This window comes from Natator depressus, chromosome 5, assembly GCF_965152275.1.
Source record: "Natator depressus isolate rNatDep1 chromosome 5, rNatDep2.hap1, whole genome shotgun sequence".
NCBI classification, from domain to species: domain Eukaryota; kingdom Metazoa; phylum Chordata; order Testudines; family Cheloniidae; genus Natator; species Natator depressus.
The window spans coordinates 41,509,137-41,535,375 of record NC_134238.1 but is presented as its reverse complement, the minus strand read 5'-3'; the positions used below and the strand labels follow the sequence as shown (position 1 = coordinate 41,535,375).

General features: G+C 38.9%; 1 protein-coding gene across 5 annotated transcripts in view; it reads right to left on the bottom strand.

Annotated features, from left to right (window-relative positions):
• Window positions 1-26,239, bottom strand: part of ERBIN (erbb2 interacting protein) — a 208,224-nt gene that overhangs the window by 53,506 nt on the left and 128,479 nt on the right. For all 5 annotated transcript variants that reach the window (XM_074952640.1, XM_074952637.1, XM_074952636.1 and 2 more), the window contains 5 exons: window positions 10,347-10,403; window positions 6,045-6,108; window positions 4,108-4,182; window positions 1,819-1,963; window positions 1,240-1,312 (listed from right to left, as the gene is read on the bottom strand). In XM_074952640.1, coding sequence (XP_074808741.1) covers window positions 1,240-1,312; window positions 1,819-1,963; window positions 4,108-4,182; window positions 6,045-6,108; window positions 10,347-10,403 — 414 coding nt within the window. The remainder of the gene's footprint in view (window positions 1-1,239; window positions 1,313-1,818; window positions 1,964-4,107; window positions 4,183-6,044; window positions 6,109-10,346; window positions 10,404-26,239) is intronic.

Genomic DNA, 26,239 nt, shown 5'->3' with positions numbered 1-26,239 from the left:
AAATAATAGAATGAATGAATGCCTGTATGTTTTTACTATATCAACTCATTTTTTAAAAAATTCTCAATTCTCTACAGTATTTACTTTATGAACCAATGATTTTTACTATTATGTAACTTGTTTAACTCTGATAAAAATGGTGAATACCTAATGACAATAAAAGATTAGTGGGTTGGCCCAAATCTGATTTGTTGACTGTTTAATCGGGGAAGATATTCATGTCTCATTTTTAAAATGGAATGTATAAAATACCTATTTCAGTTTATTTGAAATGTTTACGGTATGTAACTCAAGCAGCCACAAATATGAAGCTGGGACCTTTTGTATACACTATGTTCCTCTACATTTTAATTTGACTGCATGTTTTACTAAACGCATAAGAAAAGCTATGTTTTAGTCACGGATATTTTAGTAAAAAATTCATGGACAGGTCACAAGCAGTAAACAAAAATTCACGGCCTCTGATCTGTCCATGACTATATACCCCTAACTAAAACTTGGGAAGGGGGGCGCGGGTGCTCGGGGGGGAGAAGAAGGGTGGTCCGAGGGTACGGCAGGTGCTGGGCGGGGGAAGGGTTGGCAGGGCTGGTAGGGGGCTTTGCACGCTGCTCCCACCACACGCGCCAGCTGTGCAGTTCCCATTGGCCAGAGACTGCAGCCAATGGGAACTGCGGGGGCGGGGCCTGTGGCCACAGTCAGCACAAAGCCTGCTGGCTCCTCTGCTGCCTGGGAGCTTCAGGGACACGCCAGTGGGAGCCAGGGAGTCCCCCACCCCAAGGTAAGCACCCCCTGCATCCTCCAACCCCAACCTCCTCCAACACACCCAAACTGCTGCTGCTGGCCATGGGGCTGCCCGGCTTGGTCAGCTCCTGATTCAGCACCGGCCACTCCAGAAGTCACGGAAAGTCACGGAATCCGTGACCTCCATGACAGACTCACAGCCTTACGCATAAGTATTATTTTATTCTCCCATACTTCCAGTTCATTTCTCATATATACTGATGCCTGCATTTCTGAATGCAGGATTCAGCTCCTTGAAAATACAAACAGTTACATACAGCCAACTAGCAGTTGGCTGTGAAGGCTACTGTTGAACCTCATTATCTCATGAAGAGAGATTAGTGCAACCAGTCATACCAAGCAAAGATATAGGTATCCCATTACCACAGAAAGCAGATGATTGTTAATGAAGAATTTGCAGAAAAACAAGGCAAAGTTTTATACAGGTGAAAGACTTACCCTCCTATGGAGTCTGGCAAATACATCAACTGGTTTTCATCAATTTTAAGTGTTGTTACTTTCTTTAGTGAACCTGTTGTAAAATGAAATCTAATCAAAAAAGAGTGTTCAAATAAGAAAAGAGTGTAATATCTTCAAATAAAGGAAGTTGCAGTTAAGAATAAATGTTACTGGCAAGTCATGTTGTTTTCCATATTACCTGAAAACTTCGGAAACATATATGCTATGTATCTCTTGAGGAAATACACACATTAGTTTATAGAGTTTTATTTTCAGCTTATCATATATGTCAGCCACACAGAAAAGATAAACCCCTCATCTCTAGTTAAAGTTAATACTTCGCCATTCATTTACAAATTTTTTTTCAAAATTTGTGATAAATCTGCAATCCCAGAATGTTACTCAATATTGCTGCATTATTATTTTATCCAATGTCTTGCATATTTATTAATAGAACAGTTTAAGATTACTGTTTTGATTTTGGGTCCATAGGCTATTCCAAGTTGTATTCCATGAAGTTTTGTCCAATAGCTACCTTAATTTTTTTTAAAAGCGCATAAATTAGAGGATAATACAAACCAATGGACTCTGGAAGTTGCTGAAGTGAATTACTGGATAACAGCAGGTCTTGTAGGCTTTCACAGCCTGAAACACCTTCTTCAACCATTTCAATGTTGTTTTTAGAAACATCCAAGTAGGTCAGCTGTTTCAAGCTGCCAATTAACTAAACGTGAGGGGGAAAAATGGGTTAATTCTGCAACTTCAATCAATGAACAAAGCCATTATCTCTTACAGTCTACTGATTCTAAAGCCGCGTTTCTCAAACTGGGATCAAGACCCAAAAGGGGGTCACAAGACTATTATAGCAGGGGTCACGAGAGAGGTGGGTGCTGGCCGGGTGCTCAGCTCTGAAGGCAGCACTGCCACCACCAGCAGTGCAGAAGTAAGGGTGGCATGGTATGGAGGGGGGTTGTCACAGCCTGCACTATTTTTCAAAGGAGGTCCCAGCAAAAAAGTTTGAGAACTCCTGCTATAAAGTATCATGCTGCAAGAGAAGATACAACTAAGTATTATTAGCATCATGGTGTAATTTGATATTAAATAGCCAAACTAGATCATGCTACTACATTTATTTTTATAATATATAAATATGAGAATGTGGAGTATAGTTGTATGCATGCCTGCACAGTTTAAATGTAAACAATCCACTTATTGGGGTTTCTTTTTAAGATTAATTCGTTTTACAATTCAGTCTCTGGACCAGGAACACTCCTTAATTTAGCATAAGCAGAGACTGTACCTAATGTAACATGGAAGTGTCATAATTTATCATAGGTGAAGCAGCATTATTGCTCTTCAGGCGCTCAACTTTCTCCCTGATGCGTACAGTTTTTGTAGAGTTGAACCCTACCTTCCCCTAAAAAGCAACTCCAATGGCAATCATTAACTGGACTAGATTGAGGGATTAAACAAGCAAAAACCTAAGCTCTTTATATTTTTACTTTAACTTTCTTATTTTTCTACATGGCTCAAGCATACACAAATGTTTATGAACACTAAACCAGCTAAAACACCATGTGTCACTTATGGACAGTTTTACCAAACTTAGGCTGTACAGTATAGCAGAAAGGCTTTAAAAAAATCTTATCCAAGGAATAATTAATTGAAATGGGAAAAAAAAGACTAAAGATGGCTATAGATCAGTTCCCAGAAAAGTGCTGTAGACACCAGTAGACTGACTACAAGCCTCAAATGTCAGAAGAGCACTACGACTTTGTAAGTCTGAAAGCAAAATACATATTGACCATACTTTGAAGTACAAGTTATAAAAAAAAAATCAGCAGTGAAGTTCCAAAATAATCAATTTGCTGTAATTGTAAGAACATAAGAACAGCCGTACTGTGTCAGACCAAAATTCCATCTAGTCCAGCATCCTGTCTTCCAACAGTGGCCAATGCCAGGTGCTCCAGAGGGAATGAACAGAACAGGTAATCATCAAGTGATCCATCCCCTGTCTCCAATTCCCAGCTTCTGGCAAACAGAGGCTAGGGACACCACCCTGCCCATCCAGGTTAATAGCCATTGATGCACCTATCCTCCCTGAACTTATCTAGTTCTTTTTTGAACCCTGTTATAGTCTTGGCCTTCACAACATCCTCTGGCAAAGAGTTCCACAGGTTGACTGTGTGTAGCGTGAAGAAATACTTCCTTTCGTTTGTTTTAAACCTGCTGCCTATCAATTTTATTTGGTGACCCCTAGTATATACTATTTATTTTAAGGCTCATTAGAACAGGAATAAAATGTCAGTGTGGGCCATACATAACTGTAACTGAGATCCAGAATATAGAGCCTGACCCTAAATCTATTACAATCAATGGGAACATTTGCACTGGCTTCAATTGGCTTTTGGGTCAGATCCATAGTAAAATTCTTAAGTACACCCAATGGAGATACTCAAAAGCGATGAATAATAATTGGCCATATTCTATATCTACAGTAATCATTAGAATTTACCAAAATATATCTTCTGGATTGCAGTTTGCTCTCTAAAGTACAATTTCTTCCCAGGGGGGAAAAAAAAGTAGATATCCCTATATTAAAACTAGGATTTGGATCTAAATCTTTACAGAATTGAGGCATAGGTAAGAATCTAAAATGACAGTACAATTACTTTCACTGAAAGGAACTGTTTATACGTATCCCACAAGAGATGAGCAACAGCATTCAAAAGGGTTACTTAAGCAAAAGCACTTAATCTCCTGGCTTTGTGGTACTGTTAAATATTCTTAATTTAAGAAGTTAATTGACAAGACAAGTACTACTACACAGTTAAAATACAATGCATTTAAAACATCAAAAAGACATACCCCGGGGAGAAGAGTTAGTCTATTACCATCCATCCAAAATTCCTTTAACCCACTCAGTTGTTCAAGTACTTCAGGCTGTTAAAAAAAAATTTTTTAAATCAGATACAAAAGAACAGTTTAAATGCAGCAGTGAAACAGTCAATTCAGCCATTTGAATAGTCTCATTTAATAAGATTTTTTAATCCAAGTTTTAAATTTATACTTGATTTGTGTGGAGCCACAGAACACAACACAGATAACGAATTTACAAAATGTAAGTCTCTGACAAGTGTAAAAATTTGGCTAAAATTTTTAAAACAATCTTTACAAAAAACTTAGTTTGTTTTCCTTTCACAACACACATTAAATAAATCTTACATGTACCTATCGCCTTTCATACTGAGAGATCTAAAAACATTCTATTAATTTTACACCTCAGCATGGCTATTTATTCCGCCAGTTGAGGTCTATTAGATGCTAGACCAGGCGAACTTAAAAGCTGTAGCTTAAAACCTGTAACACTATAGTAGCAAATCAAAAGGTGTATATGGCATAAATGAACCATTATATCAGCGAAGAAAATATTTTAACAATGAGATCCTATTATAACTTTCCTCCTTAATTTGTGATAGGCCTCAAAGGAGGACATATAGAAGACAAAGGAATGTAGAATTTGTTTTCCCATTTAAATACAAATGTTTTCTCAAACCCATGGAAAGAGGCAATACCACTTGACAAAACACACATATGTATGCTTCACTGGAAATATTTATACTGTGTTCCTGAAAAAACAGAGAGAGTATATGATGGAGGTATTGGCTCCAATTGTTAAGTCTGAGTTGAGTTTTGCACTTAAAACGTGGATTCAATCACTTTATTATGTATGAAGAATACAGCAACCTCTTCCCAAAATTACGATTCTTACTACAAGAACAGAATTAATTTTCTGAGAATTCCCAAGCAAGTCTTAATTAGTTCATGAGTGAAGATTTAAAGTGGATTCCTTAAGAAATTTAACATTCATTGCCAAAAGATCTTCATAGAATAATGCAAACTCTTTAAACTTTTTAAGTAGGAAGGAAAACAGGCATACAGGGATGAAGTGACTCATCCAAAGTTACAAAGCAGCCCAGTGCCAGAGCTAGGAACAGAAACCAAGTAATCTGATCCTCAGTATACTTTCTTAGAACACAGGCTAGTAGTGCATAGGGAAGTGCCTGGTACAACAGCACTCCTCAAACTGTCCCCCCACACAGACTTACTAGTGATCCACAGAGAGTTGGCCGATCACACGGTGTTGGCTCTTCATCATGTTTCCAATTGCTAAATTCCATTATAAGACAGCTAAAAATACATTGAATACTTTCCTAATATTACTTTTCTGTATCAGCAGTTGCTGTAGTTGCTACAGAGACATTAAGGTATTGTAACTGGGAGAGGAAGTGCTTGTCTGCAGCATTGTGAATGGGAGAGGAGGCAGTCTTCCCTATGACAAGGTCTGAGAACCCCAAGCCAACACTATTGTGGGCATTACCCAAAACAGCAAGTAAATAATAATTTCTCTTGAGCCCAAATAATTTACACTCACTATCTATCAATAGAAGGTTCCTCTTTACAGTTTATATTTGCCTGCCATACTGAAGCAAATGAAGACTGGGACCATTTAAATATTTTGTCACCAAATAAAAGAATTCCTATGCCTGCATATTAAAATGCATCTTCTACCAAATGTCACAGTCCTATCACATCATTAGGGTTTTTTAAAAGGAAAAGGGAAAAATAAATATTTTGCCAGAATTTTTACAATAGATTCCATAAAGCAGAAAGAAGTGTATGCAACATTTGTTTAGTAACATAGCTTGTAGGCGGATTTTTACATTTTGATGTTGATTAAAAATAGATTTAAGGATAAAGGTTTAGGAAAAGATTCTAAGCTCTGCTACTTAACTAAAACTCACCACTTCTGTGAATTCATTACTTCCTAAGTCCAGTCTCTCTAGCTGAGTCAGTCTGTTCATGGTTCTGCACATGGAAGGAATTAATAAGGAATTAGATTTAAAAAAATACCAGTTACATCCAATCTTCCTGTATTCATACTAATACATCTTTTTAATCAGCATTAAATAGTGATGCAGTTTTGTAAATAGACTGCTACGTAGTCAGGGTAAGATTTTCATACATTGTTCAATTGAATAACTATACATTAATGATCCCGTTGACTAAATCACACAAAAGAAGTCAGAGCTTTAAGTAATCTAGTGTCAGCTCACTTAATTTTTGTAAATTAAATTATGACCAATCATTCCAAGTCATTCAGTAAAGCTACTCTCCACCCACTTACACTTCCTTCCATCTCTCCCAACTCATTGCAATCACTTCAGAGTTCTCTCTTGTTACATCATCTTTGGTTGGCCCAGGTCATCTGGACTCAGGCTCAGCACTAAAAATTTCTGTGTAGATGTTTGGGCTTGGGCTGGAGCCCAAGAGCTGAGACCCTCACCTCTGAGCTGGAATGTCTATACAGCAATTTTACAACCCTGCAGCCCAAGCTCTGCAAGCTCGAGTCAGCTGACCCAAGGTCAGATGAGAGTGTTTTATTGCTGTGTAGATGTACCATCTATGGCCAGAACGCTCGTTTTCTATCTACGTTCCCTCATCAATGTGAGCGTTGCATAATGGAGCAGTCATATTATACAAAACACAACCAAAATTTCAATTTAGTCAAAAATAAAGAATTTAACAGACAGTTTTAATTAAGCCTTAGACCCCAGTACTGCAAACACTTAGGCCCATGGATAACTTTACTGATGCTAGCAATATCATTTACTTCAGTGGGACGACACCCAGCTTTAGTTACGTGCTTATGTTTGCAGGAATTGGCCCTACATAGTGCTAAAGTAACCCTCCCTAAAAATCATTTGTTCCCCCGAACCCCCCTTTTTTTTTTAGGAAGTGGTCACTGCATTGTTTTCAATAACAGTTACACTTACAATCAGAAGTACACTTAAAAAGCCAATGAAAACATTTCCAAACTGGCTTCTTAGTTTCTGCATATATAATTTGTCTTTACTTTCAGCTATCAAATAAACCGTCTATGCAATGTTCAGTACTCTTGCTTTCCTTTCAAATAGAAGACCTATTTTTAACATGCATTACAATAGTTCCAATTCTTCAATCTCTAAATATTGGATCAGTTTAAAGCTACATAATGTATTTGGCACAAACTAAGGTTAATTTAGTTGCTTGACATTACTCACTCACTTTGATTAACAGCTTTAATAAGTGCTTTTTGCTTCAGTGTTAAATATTTTACTCAAACCTAATTCAGTAGGAGTACTAACTGTATGTTAATATGTTTGTCCAATGACATCTATGATTAAAAATAAAAATCAACAAGTATCAATAAGTGTGAAGAAACTAAAGGAAAAAAATACAGAAAAATCAACAGGAAAACAAGCAAGAAAATTGTTTAGGCTCTATAGCAAAATATTTATTCAGGCTGGTGTACCTCATTAGCACCAATAAAGCATTTTCCCCCTTTTGCATCTACTTTCCAAATGTCTTTTTTCCTTTGCTATTATTTAGTTCTATATTGATTTTTTTCATCCAAACTCATTCTTCACAGTTATAAAGCACCTTTATTTATAAACATATATATGGACTTTTAAAAGTATTTTAATTTAGATGTTTGTTACAGTCCCTGCCTTCGCTTCATAATTTAAGGTGGGCCATGCATTAATCTGCTAATTATATCACCTGCAAAGTAGACACAGGGTGCTGAGAGTTTTAGCAGCTATGCTGGGCTTCCTCCTTAGCCATATCATATATTGATAGTGCTACTCTCTAATGCCCCAGATCAGCAAGGTACTTTTGCATGATGTTATCTTTAAACACACAAATAAAACCAATAGCTTTAAGTACCTTGCTGAATTGATCCTAGAAGATGTGGAAGAGTTATGGCAGCAGCTGTGTTGCTAGGAAGATTATGGTGGTGCTAGTCAAGACTGCATAGCTAAAGCTGAATTTATTTTTGTGCATACAGAATGAAATCCTGGCCCCACTAAAGTCGCTAGCAAAATGCCCATTGACATCAGTGGAGCCAAGATTTCACCCAGGAAGCATTACAACATTCCTGTCAACATTTCTATCCAGAAGAGAACTACACTTAAGTTACTGATATATTCTCTTAAACTTAACTCCATCTACATGTAGGTTTTCGTCTGGGAATTACCGATATATTTGCATTTCAACTGTAACTATATGTCAAACGTCCCTCACTTTGAGGGATGTCAGTTTACATATACCAGAAATAAGAAATCATGAAGCTAAAGGTAAACAAAATTTTTTACGTCAAATGAATTAATATCACAGCATTTGAAGTTCCCTTTCTAAATAATGTTTTCAATACCACCTTTTTTGGGCCATTGTCACATGCTGACAGGTGAGCCCTTCACCATACAGGGCAGGGGTGGCGAACCTGTGGCTTGCGAGCTGCATGTGGCTCATTTACAGTTAAAGTGCAGCTCGCAAAGGCCCCCTTCCCCCAATTTTCTGCCTACTAGACTGCGGGGGAGGGGGTGAATAGCCTCAGGCCTTCTGCCCTGCAGTGGGATGGTGGGACTACAGACTACTGCGAGAGACAACTGGTGCCTGTTGAGTGTGTGTGTGTGTGTGGGTGGGTGGGTGGGTGGGTGGAAGGGGGGGCACAATTTAAAGGTTCAGTCATTCCCCTCAACAGCTTGAGTCACACATCCCCAGACACACCTCCCCTCTTACCCACAGCAGCCCCTCCCTGCAGCTCCCAGGTGTTAGCTCTGTGAGGAGAGGCTGCAGCTCTCCCGGCAGCTTCCAGCTGTTTGCTGCTGCCTCTCCTCACAGCCTCAGCTCCAGCAGCTGTTGTGCAGGGAGGGGGCCTGGCTGCATCATGTGACAAACTGGAGTCCGCAAATCCTGGCAAAAATCTGGGGGAGGGGGTGACACATGACCACACCCCCGGAACCCTGGCAGGCACACCCTGCACAGCTGAAGCCCCGAGCCCTGGTAGGTGTGCTCTGACTCTCGAATTTCTGAAGATTGTCATATGTGGCTTGGAGGGTTGTAAAGTATGGCCACCCCTGGTGTAGAGTACCTAGACACAATGTGCAAAATAAGTCAATCAATTCTGTCCAAGAAAGGATTTCAGCTGTATGCCATTACTTGCATATATCTCAAATGAAAACAGTCTTAAGTTAAGAAGGATCACCATGTGGATTAGATGGAAAATTAAATTACTCAGGGCCTTGCCAGACCACAGAAGTAACAACACTGTCAGATTCCTGGGTTAGTTTGTCTCATGCTAGAATAAGGAGAGCAACCCACAATCAGTGCCTGAAATTAAGAGGTGAAAGAAGGGACCAGAAGTGATACACAATCTAAAAAATAAAGCATGCAGTTGAATTTTATTATTAAGACAACCCCAGATTAAAATTTTAACAAGCATTTTACAGCTGTGGAAACGTGACTGGGGGATACTCACACTAGCTATGTTAAACAATTTGGTGAAGTGTTTTGGAATACATCTTGCATAACAGATTTCACAGAACATAGGTATGTACTGTGTTGTATTTTATCAATAATAAGTGTATTCATGATCAAAGTTGTTCAAAAACAATCACATTCACCCAGTCACTCTGAACAATAAGCATCTACTAATCCCACATACATTGATTTTAATATTAGAATTTGAATAATATCCACAAAAGTTTTCAACAGTAAAGTCGAAAAGACTTAGTGCCACTAAAATAAATTTATGCATACACACAGAGAGTGCAGCAATGGTACACTAAAATTTGTCAAGATTTCTGGAGAGGGAAATTGATGGGATTAGAATTTAAAATATTTTCAGCTGGAATCATAACATTCACAGAGCTGGATTAAGACACAATTCTTGGGATGCAGTCCCAGTGACTGGGGGAAAGAGGAGAAAATTAACACAGTACCGAATCAGTAAAAACTCAAGTATCTGAGGCAGAAGATCAAGGAGTCCACTGGGTTAGAGAAGAGAGAGCAAGAGCTAATTTGGAAAGCCAGGACAAGGAAGAGACTGAAAATGAGGAGGAGGAAGAGTTTCTGCAAGAGGGCTGATTCACCAAAACTTCATGATCAAACCCAAAGGAATCTTGGGTCAATTAAGGCTCAATCCACTTTTTAGTAGTCATTAAGAGTTTACTGAAACTGAAAAGCAAGCAGGCATGTACCTTAAATATTCCATCTGTACTTACTTTGGCAACATTTTTAACTGGTTTTCTCTCAGTTCCAATATCTGGAGTTTAGTTAACCTGTAATATAAACACATGATAGAATGATTGACCATTAAAAGGTAAAACATTTCTATTTTCTGACGAAACCCAAACTTTGTGATAGAAACAGAAATTGTATTGAAAGTTATTTTTAGTTGTACAAAAAGTCATTTAAAGACCAGGAATATTTTTCACTTAAGACTGCAAAGATAGTCTGTACAAAAAGTCACACTGTTGTAATCTCACCTTTTCATTAGATTTTTTTAAAACTGGATCCCTCTTCTGATTTGCACTTGCTTGAACACAATTGTTCTCCTCTACCCACAGATTTTTTATACATTTCAAACAATTTTTAGTTTATATAAATTCTCCTGAGATGTCAAAACAAAAGGTTGTTTGAGGGGAAAGGGCAGGATTAAGGAAAACAAATTAAAACACAATTTCTGCTATAGGGACTATGTTAGACCATATTGTACATTCTATACCTATACATAAAGCTGTGTTAAAACAATACCTCTGGTCTCTATTTCCACAAGTATCAATCATAGAAATGTAGGGCTGGAAGGGACTTCAAGAAATCATCAAGTCCAGCCCCCTGTGCAGAGGCATGATCAAGTACACCTAAACCATCCCTGACAGGTGTCTGTCCAACCTGTTCTTAAAAACCTTCAGATGGGGATTTCACAACCTCCCTTGGAAGCCTATTGCAATGTTTTACTATCCTTACAGTTAGAAATTTTCCTAATATCTTACCTAAATCTCCCTTGCTGCAGATTATGGCCATTATGTCTTCTCCTACTTTCAGTGGACATGAAGAACAACTGATTACAGTTCTCTTTATAACAGACCTTAGCATACTTAAAGACATGTCCCCTCTCAGTCTTCTTTTCTCAAAACTAATCATGTCCAGTTTTTTTAACCTTTCCTCATAGGTCAGGTTTTCTAAAACTTTTATCATTTTTGTTGCTCTGCTCTGGACTCTCTCCAGCTCTTCCCTAAAGCGTGCCACCAAGAATTGGACAAAGTACTCCAGATGAGTGCTCACCAGTGCTGAGTAGAGCATACTGTTAATATACCAAAATATTAGTCTTTTTCACAACTGCATCACAATGCTGATTCATTCAATGTGTGACCCCTGCGGCCCTCAGATCCTTTTCAGCAGTACTACCACCTAGTCAGCTACTCCCCATTTTGTAGTTGTGCACTTCATTTTTCCTTCCTAAGTGAAGTACTTTACATTGTCTTTACTGAATTTCATCTTGTTGAATTCAGACCAATTCTCAAAATTTGGTATGGTCATTTTGAATTCTAATTCTGTGTCCAAAGTGCTTTCAAAATCGCTCCCCTTTCCCAAAGCTTGGTGTCATCCCCAGATTTTATAAGCATACTCTCCATTCCATTATCCAAATCATTAATGAAAATATTGAATGGTATTGTAACCAGGATTCACCCCTGAATCGTATCGGAACCAGGACTGACCCCTGCAGCACTCCACTAAATACGCCTTCCCAGTTTGACAGTGAACCATTACCAACTACTTTGAGTATGGTTTTTCAACCAGTTGTGTACTTTATAGTAATTTCATTTAGATCACATTTTCCAAGTTTCCTTATGAGAATGTCACATGGGATTGTCACTAAATCAAGATTCATCAGGTCTACTGTGTCAGCCATCTGATCAAGTGGCCACTGGATTCACCTTGGACTTCCCTTCCCAAGTTTCCTTTCTAGTCAGCTCATTAATCCATTTTTAAGTTTTCTATTTGGAAACTGCCTGACATTTCTTACAGTAAAGCCTTGATGCAAGATAAATAACCTCTCAGTCTCTGAACTCAGCTGCTTGGCCAAGATAAATTTAATGGGGTCTTGACATCCAAGTAATGTAGCACACCCTCTGGAATTGACACGGCTTCTACATTTCATTTTTATATGAAATGTAGAAACTGCCTTACGTATAAATTCAGGCAGGGTCATGAGGACAAGAGTTCTGCGTATTACCTGCTGGCAGTCCTTCTACATTACAGAATAGGACATTAAAGTTCCCTGACTGTAGCAGAAGTAATGGCAAAAAAATTAAAGGCCATGATATGCAGCAAATAGACTTAAGGGGATCAACAGAAGGTGCTATGAGAATATGGAGAATAAATTTAAGTTTCACTGAATATTAGCAACCAAATTTAAGGGAGAACTGGAATGCCTATTAACAGTATAATTTTTTCTCCAAAGCTTTCTCACACTTTTGGTCACATCTGGGTGATGTGCACAGAAAAGTGAACCACCACACCTTATAAAACTAATAGCTACGTTGTGTCTTTATGGAACTGGTATTCAACTCCAATTCTGCCCAGCTTGCTGGAACGGGAGGATATCCAGAACTGCAGATTGAGAAGGAACTATTTTTTGCTCTCCTGTATCAGAAAGGGAAACAAGCGTTCTTTAGTCTCATATAGGACAACAAAGTATATTGTTTTCAGATGACTATTCTAGCAGACATGACCTTATCTGGCAGCACCTCCTCCCTTTTTATTAAAGGTTTGACTCCATCATACCCAGATCACTTGTGCTAGTGAATTAGGATTTCTAAGAAAATTGACAGGTTCCAGAGTAGCAGCTGTGTTAGTCTGTATCTGCTGTAGCTCATGAAAGCTTATGCTCAAATAAATTTGTTAGTCTCTAAGGTGCCACAAGCACTCCTTTTCTTTTTAAGAAAATTGAGTTTGCCTGAGCAGATCCTTTGTGACAAGCAGAATGATGGGTATTTCACCAGGCATATCTATTAGATCTTGGTACCATGGCATCTTTAGCCAATCTATGGCTACAAAATTAAACCTCACGGAAACCTTCTGCAAGATTCTGTCTATCATGGCCATTAGAACATTTGTTTTGCTTGCCCAAGGCTTCTTGAACCTGCTGAATGATCTCTTTGCCTTCCTGCTAGACTTGAAGGCCCTTTGGTCCACTTCACGCTCACCTCAGTAACTGCAAATCTCCTAGAATAACACTGTTTTCAGAGTGGTAGCCGTGGTAGCCTGTATCAGCAAAAAAACCAAGGAGTACTTGTGGCACCTTAGAGACTAACAAATTTAGGTTCCTGTTTTAGTGTTTTTGGTGTGTGGTTGCTGGTGAGTACTGGCTTTAGGTTGGGGGGCTGTCTGGAAGCAAGGACTGGCCAGTCTCCCAAGATCTGAGAGAGTGAAGGATCGTCCTTCAGGATAGGTTGTAGATCCTTGATGATGCGCTGGAGAGGTTTTAGTTGGGGGCTGAAGGTGACGGCTAGTGGCATTCTTTGTTGGGCCTGTCCTGGAGTAGGTGACTTCTGGGTATTCTTCTCGCTCTGTCAATCTGTTTCTTCACTTCAGCAGGTGGGTATTATAGTTTTAAGGCAGCTTGATAGAGTTCTTGTAGGTGTTTGTCTCTGTCTGAGGGATTGGAGAAAACTAACCCAGAAACCTATCCTTGCAACAAAGCCCATTGCCAACTCTGTCCCCATATCTATTCAAGGGACACCATGATAGGACCTAATCCCATCAGCGACACCATCAGAGGCTTGTTCACCTGAACATCTACCGATGTGATATATGCCATCATGTGCCAGTAATGCCCCTCTGCCATGTACATTGGCCAAACCGGACAATCTCTATGCAAAAGAATAAATGGACAAATCAGATGTCAAGAATTATAACATTCAAAAACTAGTCGGAGAACACTTCAACCTCTCTAGTCACTCAATTACAGACCTAAAAGTCGCAATACTCCAACAAAAAACCTTCAAAAACAGACTCCAATGAGAAACTGCAGAATTGGAATTAATTTGCAAACTGGACACCATTAAATTAGGCTTGAATAAAAACCGGGAGTGAATGGGTCATTACTCAAAGTAAAAACTGTTTCCCCATGCTAATTTTTTCCCTACTGTTACTCACACCTTCTTGTCAACTGTTTGAAATGAGCCATCCTGATTATCACTACAAAAGTTTTTTTTCTCCTGCTGATAATAGCCCACCTTAATTGATTAGTCTCATTACAGTTGGTATGGCAAAACCCTTTTTTTCATGTTTGTGTTCTCTCTCTCATATTATTATATATATAATTATATATATATTATAATATAATCTTCCTACTGTATTTTCCACTGCATGCATCTGATGAAGTGGGTTTTAGCCCAGGAAAGCTTATGCCCAAATAAATGTGTTAGTCTCTAAGGTGCCAAAAGTACTCCTCTTTTTTTTTTTTTTTTTTTACGAGTATCACTGGAAATGATCTCCAATTCTTCTGACCTCATCTGCATCTAACGCTGCCAGACCACTTCTTCCCGCTGTATGAATCACTAACAGAACAGAGACGTTGTTTCTGTTGCCTTCCTTAGACTTATTGCATTTTCTCCTATGTTCAAGTTATCTCCTCAGCTGGTTCCACCTACTGAGACAAACACATCAGAACTCTGGGAGATACAAAACCTCTTATATGTACGGGAAGGATGAGGTGATCAAAAGAAAGTTTTACTTCATCTGCTGGCCTTCAGGAACTACATCCAAATATCTTGACTGGTATACGGGAATCGAACAGAGATGGTTATTTAAAATGGAAACCCTTAGACAACCTTAACTATAGATGTCCCTATGTATTCCACCTATATTAAGTATGTAACGTCTATGCAGATCATAGCACACTACATATATTTTACATGTTATTTTACCACAAAAAGGCAACAGAAAAAACCTCCTTGCACTGTTGGGAAATGGAAATCTCTCCTTGCAGCAGAAAATATGGTATGTATTATGAGACACTAATCCAAAATGCATAAAATCAAAAAGGAAAGCAACATGACACGTGTCTCAAAAGTGAGTTGTGTAATACTCCTGCAACATCTGGGGTTCAAACTTTTAACAAAAAACACACACTTCATTCAGTCATACCAAAATTCAGTTTTTTAGTATCCATTTTAATATTTTAGATAAACTTGGGGCTTCATTAAAAAAAATGTTTATAGATCAACTAACAAAGCTAAAGTAATTTTATTTCATTTTAAACAATGGGCCAAATTCATACCTGGAGTAACTGTTTATTTCAATTGAATATTCCAGGAATTATTTTGTCCACTGTTATCTAAGCAGCCTGTACACATTACAGCTCAACTTTTAAACACAAAAATTTAAAATATTTAATACCACGTATGAGCACCACAGTCAGCAGAAAATTAGTTCAGTAACTCCATTAAATCTGATTTCCTGTCTGTTTTGGTTTAAGATCCTGCATCAATACAGCTCAACATCAAATATATAGTTTCACTTTCCAAGAAGATATGCTTACAAAGTCACATTACAACCACCCCTTTTACTTCCAAATAGAATTATATATATTTCAGACATTTTATTTTTTCAGCATGGTCACAAGTTCTTTAATTCAGAAAAACATTTTAAATCATAAATACTATTAAAAGCAGGAGGCTAAAATAATCAGCATTCTGCTCTGTAGCAACCTCTGAATCTTGCAAAATTATTTTTGTAAAATTGAAGAGAACATTAAAAGATTAATGCCTCAAAATCTTAACACTGCATTGTTAGTTTATGTAAAAGTACAAAATTTATGGAAAATTAAGATCTTTTTAAAAGACAAGGTGGGTGAGGTAATCTCTTTTACTGAACCAACTTTTTGAAATATGGACTGTACAACGCTGGCAAGGTAAGATTAAAAATGAGTTCACAGCACTGCCATATTAATTTATTTACAAAAGTTATGGAAGGTTGTCTACAGCTAGCTAGTGCTGAGTTATAAAATGATTCTGAGCATCAAAGATCACATGTGCCAGAGGCTGAGGCTGAACTCCTTGGTAACAGGTCTATCAACAAGAAACTTAAACCTGAGCAGCAGCAGCGGCTGTTGCTTTACCAGCTCCATTTCTATACACTTCAGAGTGCTTATCAGTGACTAGAAGCAGCAGTAGAAAAAGTAATGGTTTTCCCAAATGTCTTCTTTTCATGAAAAAAGTGAAAATAGAAGACACAATGGAGTAAAGTAGAAATGAATGTGGCTTTATTCTGCCCCTTTCATTCTTAAAATATTCCAATGTGCTCTACAAAACAATGAATCAGAAGCTGGGAATGTGATGTCTATGTAGGCATATGCCATAACCATTATTTGACAAGATATACAGTTTTGGACACTAGAACCTATTTTATTTAAAAGTGCTGATCTAAACACCAGGATTATCATTGTACTCTTTTTGAATAGAGCTATGGGCTATAACTTCCAATGGGACAAAAACAACAGTATAATATCTCACCCAAAGGCTATCACACCTATAATGCTGCACAGCTATGTTAGTATTAGATAAGAATCCAAATGCAGATATTAGCCTTGCTTAAAGGCACAGCCTACAGATTTGTATATTTAGACATGAATGAACCAATTTTCAGAAGTGCTGAGCACCTGCCACTGAAATGGAATTTTGTATATACTGCAATGGAGGCTAACTCCAGAATCCTGGCCAATATTCATCCTTACAGTAAAACAGAGTCTTATGTCTCTGACTCTATATGTTAATGAATACTGAATACAGAATGACAGCTGCATACTATTGGATCAGTAGGAATTGAGACTAGTTCTGTAAGGTTTCAAATTTGGATTGTAATAAACGAAGTCAGTACTAATTACTAAAATGTCACATAGGGCAATTTCATTAAGGAGTAATTTAACCTAATTGTAACAGAGTTGTGGAGGACGTGCAAGTGTTCTAATTGTTATCCAGCATCTACTATGTAGCTGAACTAGAGTCACAGGGGAGCCACCACGAAGCAAACTATATTTTATATATATGTATTTATTTTAAAGAAAAAAAATATGAGTGAAGACCAAAGCCAAGCACAGTGAGAAATACTACTTTGACATCTGATTTGTATGACTGAGGAAAATGTGGAGAGTAGTGTGAATATTAACAATTTATTCTACTACACCAACCTCTAAATTTGTAATGTGTTTACCAGATGCCAAGTATTGCTCAGCCTGAACTTTATTATTATGGACTGTATTCACAAAGGCAGGGCCTCACTTATCAAAGTGAAATCTGGAAAGAAATCTGGAAAGAAGAATTCAGAAAGTTTTCTTTATTTTACACATTAATTTTTTTCCATAGGCTTTGGAGGAAGCAAAGCAGTTTCAAAACACTTCTTACACATATGTATATATTAAATACAATCCTTAGATACAAATTAGAATTAATGTATATAATTATCCAAAGTAAAAAGTGAATCGAAGAGACCACAGTTTTTTGCACCTTACCAATTTCACCACCTGCTTTTATCTAAACAAAATAGGTACTGAGAGTACCTACTTCCTATAATTTCCACTATTCAGAGGAGAAAATTAGGACTTCACGAAAGGTTTCTTCAAGCATCCTGGATTTGCCTTAAACAATGATTTAAGTTAGAAGCATACACAAAATGTATTTAAGTGTAGGGTCCATCAAAATTAGACATTTGGGTCAAGAAATGAAAGTCATTCCTTTGTAATCATACAAGACTTCTATTTCAATATCCAATGTTGTTGTAGCTGTGTAAGGCCCAGGATATCAGAGAGACAAGGTGGGCGAAGTAATATCCTGGTCTATTTCAATAGTTGATAAAATAACTGCAAAGTGGCTGATGACCGTTTTCTTTTGGTTGAAAAAACAGGATCTACATAGAATAAAATATAGCTGAGCAGGGAATCCACTGAGTAGCTATAGAAGGCTACCTGTACATACCCTACACGTCAGGAAAAGGTAGGTCTCTGCACTGCTGCCACATGAGATGGAGTAGAAGGCCACTTTGGAGGTGGGCTAAAGGTGCAGATCTGTGTTTATGAACAGGTTGAAATAGCATCCACAGTCTAAGCAGGAGGAAGATGTTTAGCAGATCAGTACCTTGATTCTGGTTTTGGGGGGTGGAGGAAGTTGGCTTTCACCTCCTCAACCATTCAGCACTCCACCTATATAGGGCTTTATGTGGTGGAGTATAGTACATCCTTAATGTCTATCTCTGCCTTTAAATAAATTTATATTATGATTAAATGAAACATTTCCTTAGAGAAGATCTGAACTAATTAAAGAAATACAGAATTCTTTAGGAGATTTTAATGTGCAATTCAGATCTGAATAACTATCCTATTTAGCTTCACTGTCATAATGCCCTATTCCTGTGAAGTGCTAGGCTCCTTCAACACTCTTTAACCTCAGGTAGGTTTTTGGCAGTGAAGCTAAAAAGGACAGCCATTCAAATCAGAACTAGACAGTGAAACCTGTTGGAGTGTTAATCTATATCAATTTAACTTAATTTAATAAGAGTTGAGTGTGTTTAGCACCTAGTACCTCACTAGATCAGACTGTTATGATTTGTCCCAAGCTTCTGATTTTTGTAGACTGCTACCAATGAAATTATTACAGTCAAATGCTAGTATCAGAATGGCTGGTCTTTTAAGGGGAGCTGAGCTCAATTGCATCCCATCAGCCGGGCCCAATCAGACTGATCAGCTGCCCCTCACCTGAGGCTGTAAGGCTAGGGATCACATGATAGCTTGAAGATCAAATGGTTCTCATAAAAGTGAGCAAGTAGCTTAGCTGAGGATGGGAGCTGCAGGAGGTAGGGAGACAAGAGGTCCTGGGGCAGAGGAAAGAACACAGTTTATACATGATTCTCAGACAGATAGCCTGCAGAGTGTAATCCTGCAGGCAAGCAGGCTAGGAAGGAGATGGGATCAGAAAGGTTTGCCTTGACTTGACTCCCAGGCAGATAGTCTGCAGAATGTAATCCTGAGGGGAGTAGATAGGCCCCTGCAGAAGACTCCAGGTCAGGGGGAAAGGACACAATTGATGTTTTGAACTTTTCCTTAACAAGTTTATTTTGAAAAAATTAAATCAAGTCTTGATGAAAAGGACAGAAATCCTGTGGCTGGAAGAGTGCTCTTTGGTGCACCAGCTAGTGAGATAGCCAACTGGTTTACATTTAGGCTCTGTCTGACATTGCTTACTCCAGATAAATTAGGCAGACATCACATGACATTTATACTTTGTTTTCACATTCAGACTAATAGGTAACTAAAGCTCAGCTGTGCTCAGAAAACTTGTAAAAAAGCACACTAATCTGCTACAAAAATATAATAGTTTAAATGTGTATCAAAGTGAGCCTCAAACAGATGCCAAAAATCTGCAGAATGCACAACCAAAAACAAAAATATTTTTAAAGCACGTTTTGTGGGGTTTATTTTAGTTCTAATTTATTCTCTCTCATTTCTAATATTTTCAAATATGTAACAAGTACAGATGAAAAAATTTACTTGTCTTGCAATTTCTAATTTCGCTCCATAATTCTATTCATACACAAGACTAATTAACTAAGTAACTGAACAAGCACATTACTAAACAGGAAATCTTACTGTATGGAGTGTAACTACAGCAGTCAGTCCCAGGATATTAGAGGAAGGTGGGTGAGGTAATATCTTTTATAGGATCACTTCTGTTGGTGAGAGACAAGCTTTCGAGCCACACAGAGCTAGTCTTCAGGTCAGAATAGAAGACAATAGGTAAGAATAAAAGATAAGTTCCACTAAAAGATGCTGCCTCACCCACCTTATCTCAGGAAATTTTACTGTAACTGTAGCAGTTTAAAGCCTTTTTAAAATAAAATATATAAATCAATTGATGGTATAAGGTCTTAATAATTCCTGTTCAGCTCTATTAGCCTAGAAGTTAGGGTGTTTTAAGTCAGCACCTGTATATTTTAAAAACCAAGGCTGAGATTTTCATAGCTATTAAGGGATTTGCATCCCAATTCCCATTAATTTTAAATTTTTAAATTATTATTATAAACACTTTTATATTGCAGTACCACCTATAGGCCTCAACGACACTGGATCTCATCATGCTGGGTGATGTACAAAGACGATAAATTGAAGTTCCTGCCCCAAAAAGCTTATAGTCTAAAAGACATAGGTGGGTGAAAATCAAGCATGCTGGGGTGTGGTGAAGGAGACAAGGTAACAAATCAATTGCACAGGATGTGTACAATTCTTAGCCAGCCAGTAGGTGGAATTATGTATAGTCTCTGATAAGTCCTGGAGATTGTAAACAGACAAAGGTGACAAACCAGGTTTCTTCTAAATAAAGGGGAAAGAAAATATAGTGGCAGATGCCATGTCCAGGAGAGAGGGCTCTGAAAGGCTGCCTCTGGGTTAGCCACTAGCTAACTTCCCTGTAACTTTTTAATGGGAGAGGTGTGACGCTAAAAGCATCTCAAGGCAAGAGGCTCACTGGAATCAGGTAGAGAGTTTCAGCTGGCCTGACTAGTTCAGAGTACATCAATTCACTATGGTTATAATCTGCATCTAAAAAGATGTCATGTGATAGGTAATTGGAAAACTAAAAACTCACTGATCAATAATTCTTGCATGATGTTATATACACAGTGTGCATTAAAAGTAATGGATATAGGCTAGAATGACTAAAATGTATTTAAACCAGACATATTGGGAGAGTTGGTAAATATATCAGCCCTAGACAAAGGTATGTACATTTGCTTCTTAGACTAGCCTGGTCACCAGGCAGAGACAATGAAGGTCCATTTACATAGTAGGTAAACAAAGCTATCAAACTAACAAATATAAAGATGGGGGGAGGGGCTGAATCTCAAGTGATAAGCAACTGAGTCAACAGATTGTATACAATATTATTGTATTATAAAAGTGTGTAGAGTGAGGTCTTTTATGAAAGCCTATGACACACTGGTGATTAGTATCGTTGTGAACTGTATGTATTAACATTATATAAGGAATTATGAGTACCCATTGATATTATCTTTTACAGTTTGTGTCCAAACAAAGGAAGATATAGGTCTCTCCCAGACAGGAGGGAAAATAACAGCTATTTACTTATCTCCGATGTAAATTAAGGATGGTGGAATCAAAACAATGGAAATCACATTTACATACGTAGGGATTGGAAGCCCACACGAAGGGAAAAACAGCATGAGGTTATCCTGCCTTCTGAAACAAGTCCATTGAACTTTGGAAGATATAAGCAAGGGCAGATGCCATCTTTGGCATCCATCACTAGACAGCCACAAGGGCCAGAGCTCTTGCAAGCTGAGAAAGATTGGTCCTTCAACCAAGGAGAGAACTGAAAATAGGTGAGAAAACAGCTTAGGCAAAGTTCTTTCATCTAGGAAGACAAGGGAACCAAGCATCTTGTACTTCTGTGGAAGATCCCAACTGAGGGGAAGTCAGCCAGGGCTGGGAAGAAGGAAGATTGGTGAGAGAAATCATCTTGAACAAAGCCTGTACCTTGCAAGATTAAGTTTTAGACCATTAGATATGTATTTTCACTTTTAATTGCTTGTAACCATCTCCACTTTTATTTCTTTTACTTGACATCACTTAATCCTACGTATATTTTGTTAATAAATTTGTTTTATTTTTTACTATAAACCAACTCAGTGCTGTGTTTGAAGGGAAGGGTGTAATTACCCCCATTATTTTAATAAGATGTAATGGGCTTCTGTCTCTTTGAAGGAGCAACAAACCTTAATATTTGTCTGAGTGGCCCAGGTGAGGGCTGGACACTTCAGGGCACATGGTTTTGGGGAAGTTTGGGGATGTGGTGTGTTGGGGTCACTTGCTGGTTGTAACCAAGTCTGGTGGAAATGGGGTTGTGAAGGTTTTGGGGTCAGCTGCTGAACCAGGGTTGTCTGGCACACAGACTGTTACCTGTTAGCTGTGAGTATCCCAGGCTCGGAGCTACAGCAGAAAAGCATTGTAATGCACCCAGGGTCGCAGGATAAGTAGTGACACAATCCTTTACTGGTCTGATTTATACCCAGAACACCATGACAGTATGTCTACACTTTAAGCCAGAGGTGTAAATTCCAGCTTGAGGAGACATACCTGCACTAGCATAAAGAAAATAAAGTGTAACCATGATAGTGTGAGTGGCTAGCCACCTCGAAGACCTACCTAGAGTCTCAGATGGGATCCTACTTAGGGTAGCTTGGTCCTCCTGTTGCTGTGGCTACACTCTGTTTTTAGCATGCTAGCTCAATGAGAACTAGCAGAGGTATGTCCTCAAGCTGGAATTTACACATCCAGTTCAAAATGTAGACATACCTCATGGCTCAGTTCTAAGAGTGAAGTGAAGAAAACAATCCCTCTCAACCTATTTGTAATCAAAATGTTTAATGTACAGTGTATCTGATTTTTTAAAATACTGAATTCAGGAAATGAATACATACAAAACAGAGATCTAGGCCAACAACCCTAAAAGTGGCAAAGAGTCCTGTGGCACCTTATAGACTAACAGACGTATTGGAGCATAAGCTTTGGTGGGTGAATACCCACTTCTTCAGATGCATGTAGTGGAAATTTCCTAAAAGTGAGTGTCTCAGATGACTACTAAATGCATCGATAATAGACTACTTTTGTTCTTGCTTTTCACTGAGCGCCTACTGGCCTGCCAAACTACTTCAGCAACTGTAGAAGAGTAGTGCTATGCTTCTGCTCTCTGCACTTTTCTGAGCACTTGTTTACGGAATTGTATTGACTAGGATTATAGGATCCTAGTCACTTGCACTCCAAGGATCAGATCCTCAACTGGTGTAAACTGATGTAGCTCTGAAAGAAAAGTTTGGGTGAGATATGGGAGGAGAAAAGGGTTGAAAGAAAGAGCCAGACAGGACAGGGAAGGAGAGTGCAACAAAACAGAAGTGGACAAACCAAAAGAACCAGGAGGAAAGGACAGACAGTACTGGCCTAAAAATAATGTTCTTCTTAACTATATTATCTTATTTTTGCACTGAAAAATTAACCCGGAGTTTAAAGGGTAGGGTATAAGTATTTGCCTCATGTTAAACTCTGATTTAGAGCAAGTTTGCTTATAGGGTATGACACTGCACCTCATATTCTTCCGTGATATGATCATGATATGATTATGGCATAATTATAATGCATTTTGTACACGATGGGTCATGTGAGCTGTCACTGGAAAAGTTATGATTCGCTGAATAGGATTATCCTATTTGTATTCATGTATTATTTTTGTATCTAAAGTTAAGAATATTGACTATGTATCTGTATTTCAACTGTGCTTACTCTGGGTGACACCCACAACTAGCCTTTCTGGTACAACAATGAAGAAGCCAGACAGTGCTGATGGTCCATCAGCAAAAACAATGGACCCTGGAAGAATTTAACCTTCCTGTGAATGTTTTCGCCAGCCTGTAAGCAATTGCTGCTCTGACTCAGCAAGGTATGCAAGGGCATATGACCAGGCCAGATGACCCTGGACTCCATCTTGGATACCAGGGTTTTTTCCACAAACTGAGGTTGGGACAAAGGATTCCCACCACATGCTAAAGCTATATAAGGCAGGGAGTGACATCCTCTCTTGTTCTTCAGTCACTGTAGCCAGACAGACAGACAGCCAGCCCCCCCCCCCCCGACCAGCATTGCTGGGAAACGGAAGCCAAAACCACAGGGCACTTAACATGAATTCCAGCACAGCCTTTGAAGCTGTGAGAAGCACAGGTGTGCTGCTACAATGTGCCTCTGGGAACATATACAACAATTGGGCTCACAGCAGGCAGAGGCGCTGTGACAGACATGGCTCTTAGCCCCTACTAAACAGCATGATGCACACACACCAACATCCTAGGTGGGAAAATATTTACCCTAATAAAAGGAATGTCCAGTAGTCGACACTTATTGTTTCTCTCCCTTGCAAGTGTAAACTACTCTTGCGAGAGCTGGCATCACCCAGATAGACCAGCCCCAATTTGGCACAAGAAAGGAGAAAGAGAATAAAGGAGTACAGAGGTATAAGTAGGGGACCTACAGCACCATGATTTTTGAGTGCTTTTCACTATCTATCTGCTGGTCAGATAAGTGACAGCCTCCCAAGGCTTCTGCAGCTAAGAGGGTCCCTAAGCCTTGTCCCTTATTCGTCTTTCCGCGGAATTGAGTGACCGATCCTGGCTTGGCACCGCTGGAATCGAGAGATGCAAGGAGGGTAAGAAGCACCCACACCTGATCTCCTATCTTTAGTGTACACATATTTTGAAATAGAGCTCTATACTTTGTTTTCTTTCTTTGGGATTGTAGCTTCAGTTTTGTAACTTGTTTGTGTGTGTAACATCTCTACATTTAAATAAGTAGGCACTAGCAATTTTGTAACCACATGATTAGAATCTAGTTTAATAAATTTTGGTAACCATTTATGCATAAGCCTGACTTGTTTCTCTGGTTTACTGTAAAGCAGCCAACACAATTAAAGAACCTCAGCCGTTTTGGCTATAAAGCCTGGCCATTAGGTGAGAGTACTAAGAGCCTAGCGTTGAGTTGTGCCGCCTCCACGGGGCAAACTCTTGGGGCACCTGTCAGTCAATCCTGACTGCCCGCTGCGAAGGAGCTCTGAGCTCTAGCAGTTAAAGTCACGGGTGTGGAGAGGCTCTTAGTGCTGCCACTGGGGCACCTGTCAGTCAGTGTTGACTGCCCGCTGCGAAGGAGCTCTGAGCTCTAGCAGTTAAAGTCATGGGTGGTTAGGACCTTGGGGCATCTGTCAGCCTAGCCCGGGCTGCCCGCCGCGAAGGGACAGTGCGTCCTAGCGGTTAAAGTCACAGATGGTATAAACGGGCATAGCTGGCACCTCACCAAACATCCCTGGCCATCGGCTAACAGTCACCACACCAAAAAACTCCTGGAAACACCTACGGAACAAAAGACTGAACTGGGGGAAGTGCTGGACCCAGGCTAGGGGGATTTCTAGCTTGTGTAGGAAAAACCTAGGGATTCAAAATTGCAAAGCAAGTGTAGCTTGTGCCTTCAGAATCTGCAGCCCACTTGTATCATCAGTCAGGGTGTGTTAAGCTTAGTTTGTGATTTTGTTTATTTACTAGGTAATTTGCTTTCATCTGTTTGCTATCGCTTATAATCACTGAAAATCTATCTTTTGTAATTAATAAATTTATTTAATGTTTTAATCTAAACCAGTAAGTTTAGAGTGAAGCACTTGAAAATCTTAGCTCAGGGGGCTGCTGCATTTCCTCTTCAGATTGGGGGAGGGGTGACCTCTGAGTTTACACTGTACAGTTCCCTGTGCAGTGCAAGACAGTATAATTTTGGGTTTATACTCCAGCGGGGTGAGAGAGTGTCTGGGAATCTGGTAGTTATTTTCACTGTAGCCTCTCTATTGTTGATTCATGCAGTGGCTGGTCAGAGAGTCTGCATGTAACTGCAGTTGGATGTATCCCTGTCTGTGTGAATGCTGGTGAAAGTGCAAGCTTGGAAGGCTTGACAGCTTGTCACAGCAGCACAGTGTGAGAGGGAGCCCAGGCTGGTGGGTCAAAGGGCTCAGTGGTACCCCAGTTCCAGGTGACACCCTGGGGGGAACCCATCACACAGGGTTCTGTGAGTAACTGATAGCGAATATGTTATGTGTTCCCAAGCACTAATAGTTCAGGAATCACTGGTTTACATAAGTTTACTAATGTGTAAAAACATCTGTGTGTCTACCAGAAACGGATGGAAAGTTCATAAATAGACTGCTGAAGACAGACATTGTTTTGCTCCTTTAAATGGTGACCAAGCTGTATTTCAGCAAGATTAGTTTCTCATACTTAAAACCAGACAGACTTACCTCATGAAGTGAGACAAGCATCTAATTATTATTTTCCAGTAAGTGATGTCTGGTAAGGTTTCTCAAGGGTACGAATAGAACACTCAGGAAGATCTACCAAAGAGTATGTTGGGGTTTTTTGTTTTATTTTAAGCTATGTAATACATGAAAAACTTGTTGGAGATTTATATTCCACTACTTGCTTAAGAGGCAGCAAAACCTTTTCTGAATAGTTAAGAAGAAAG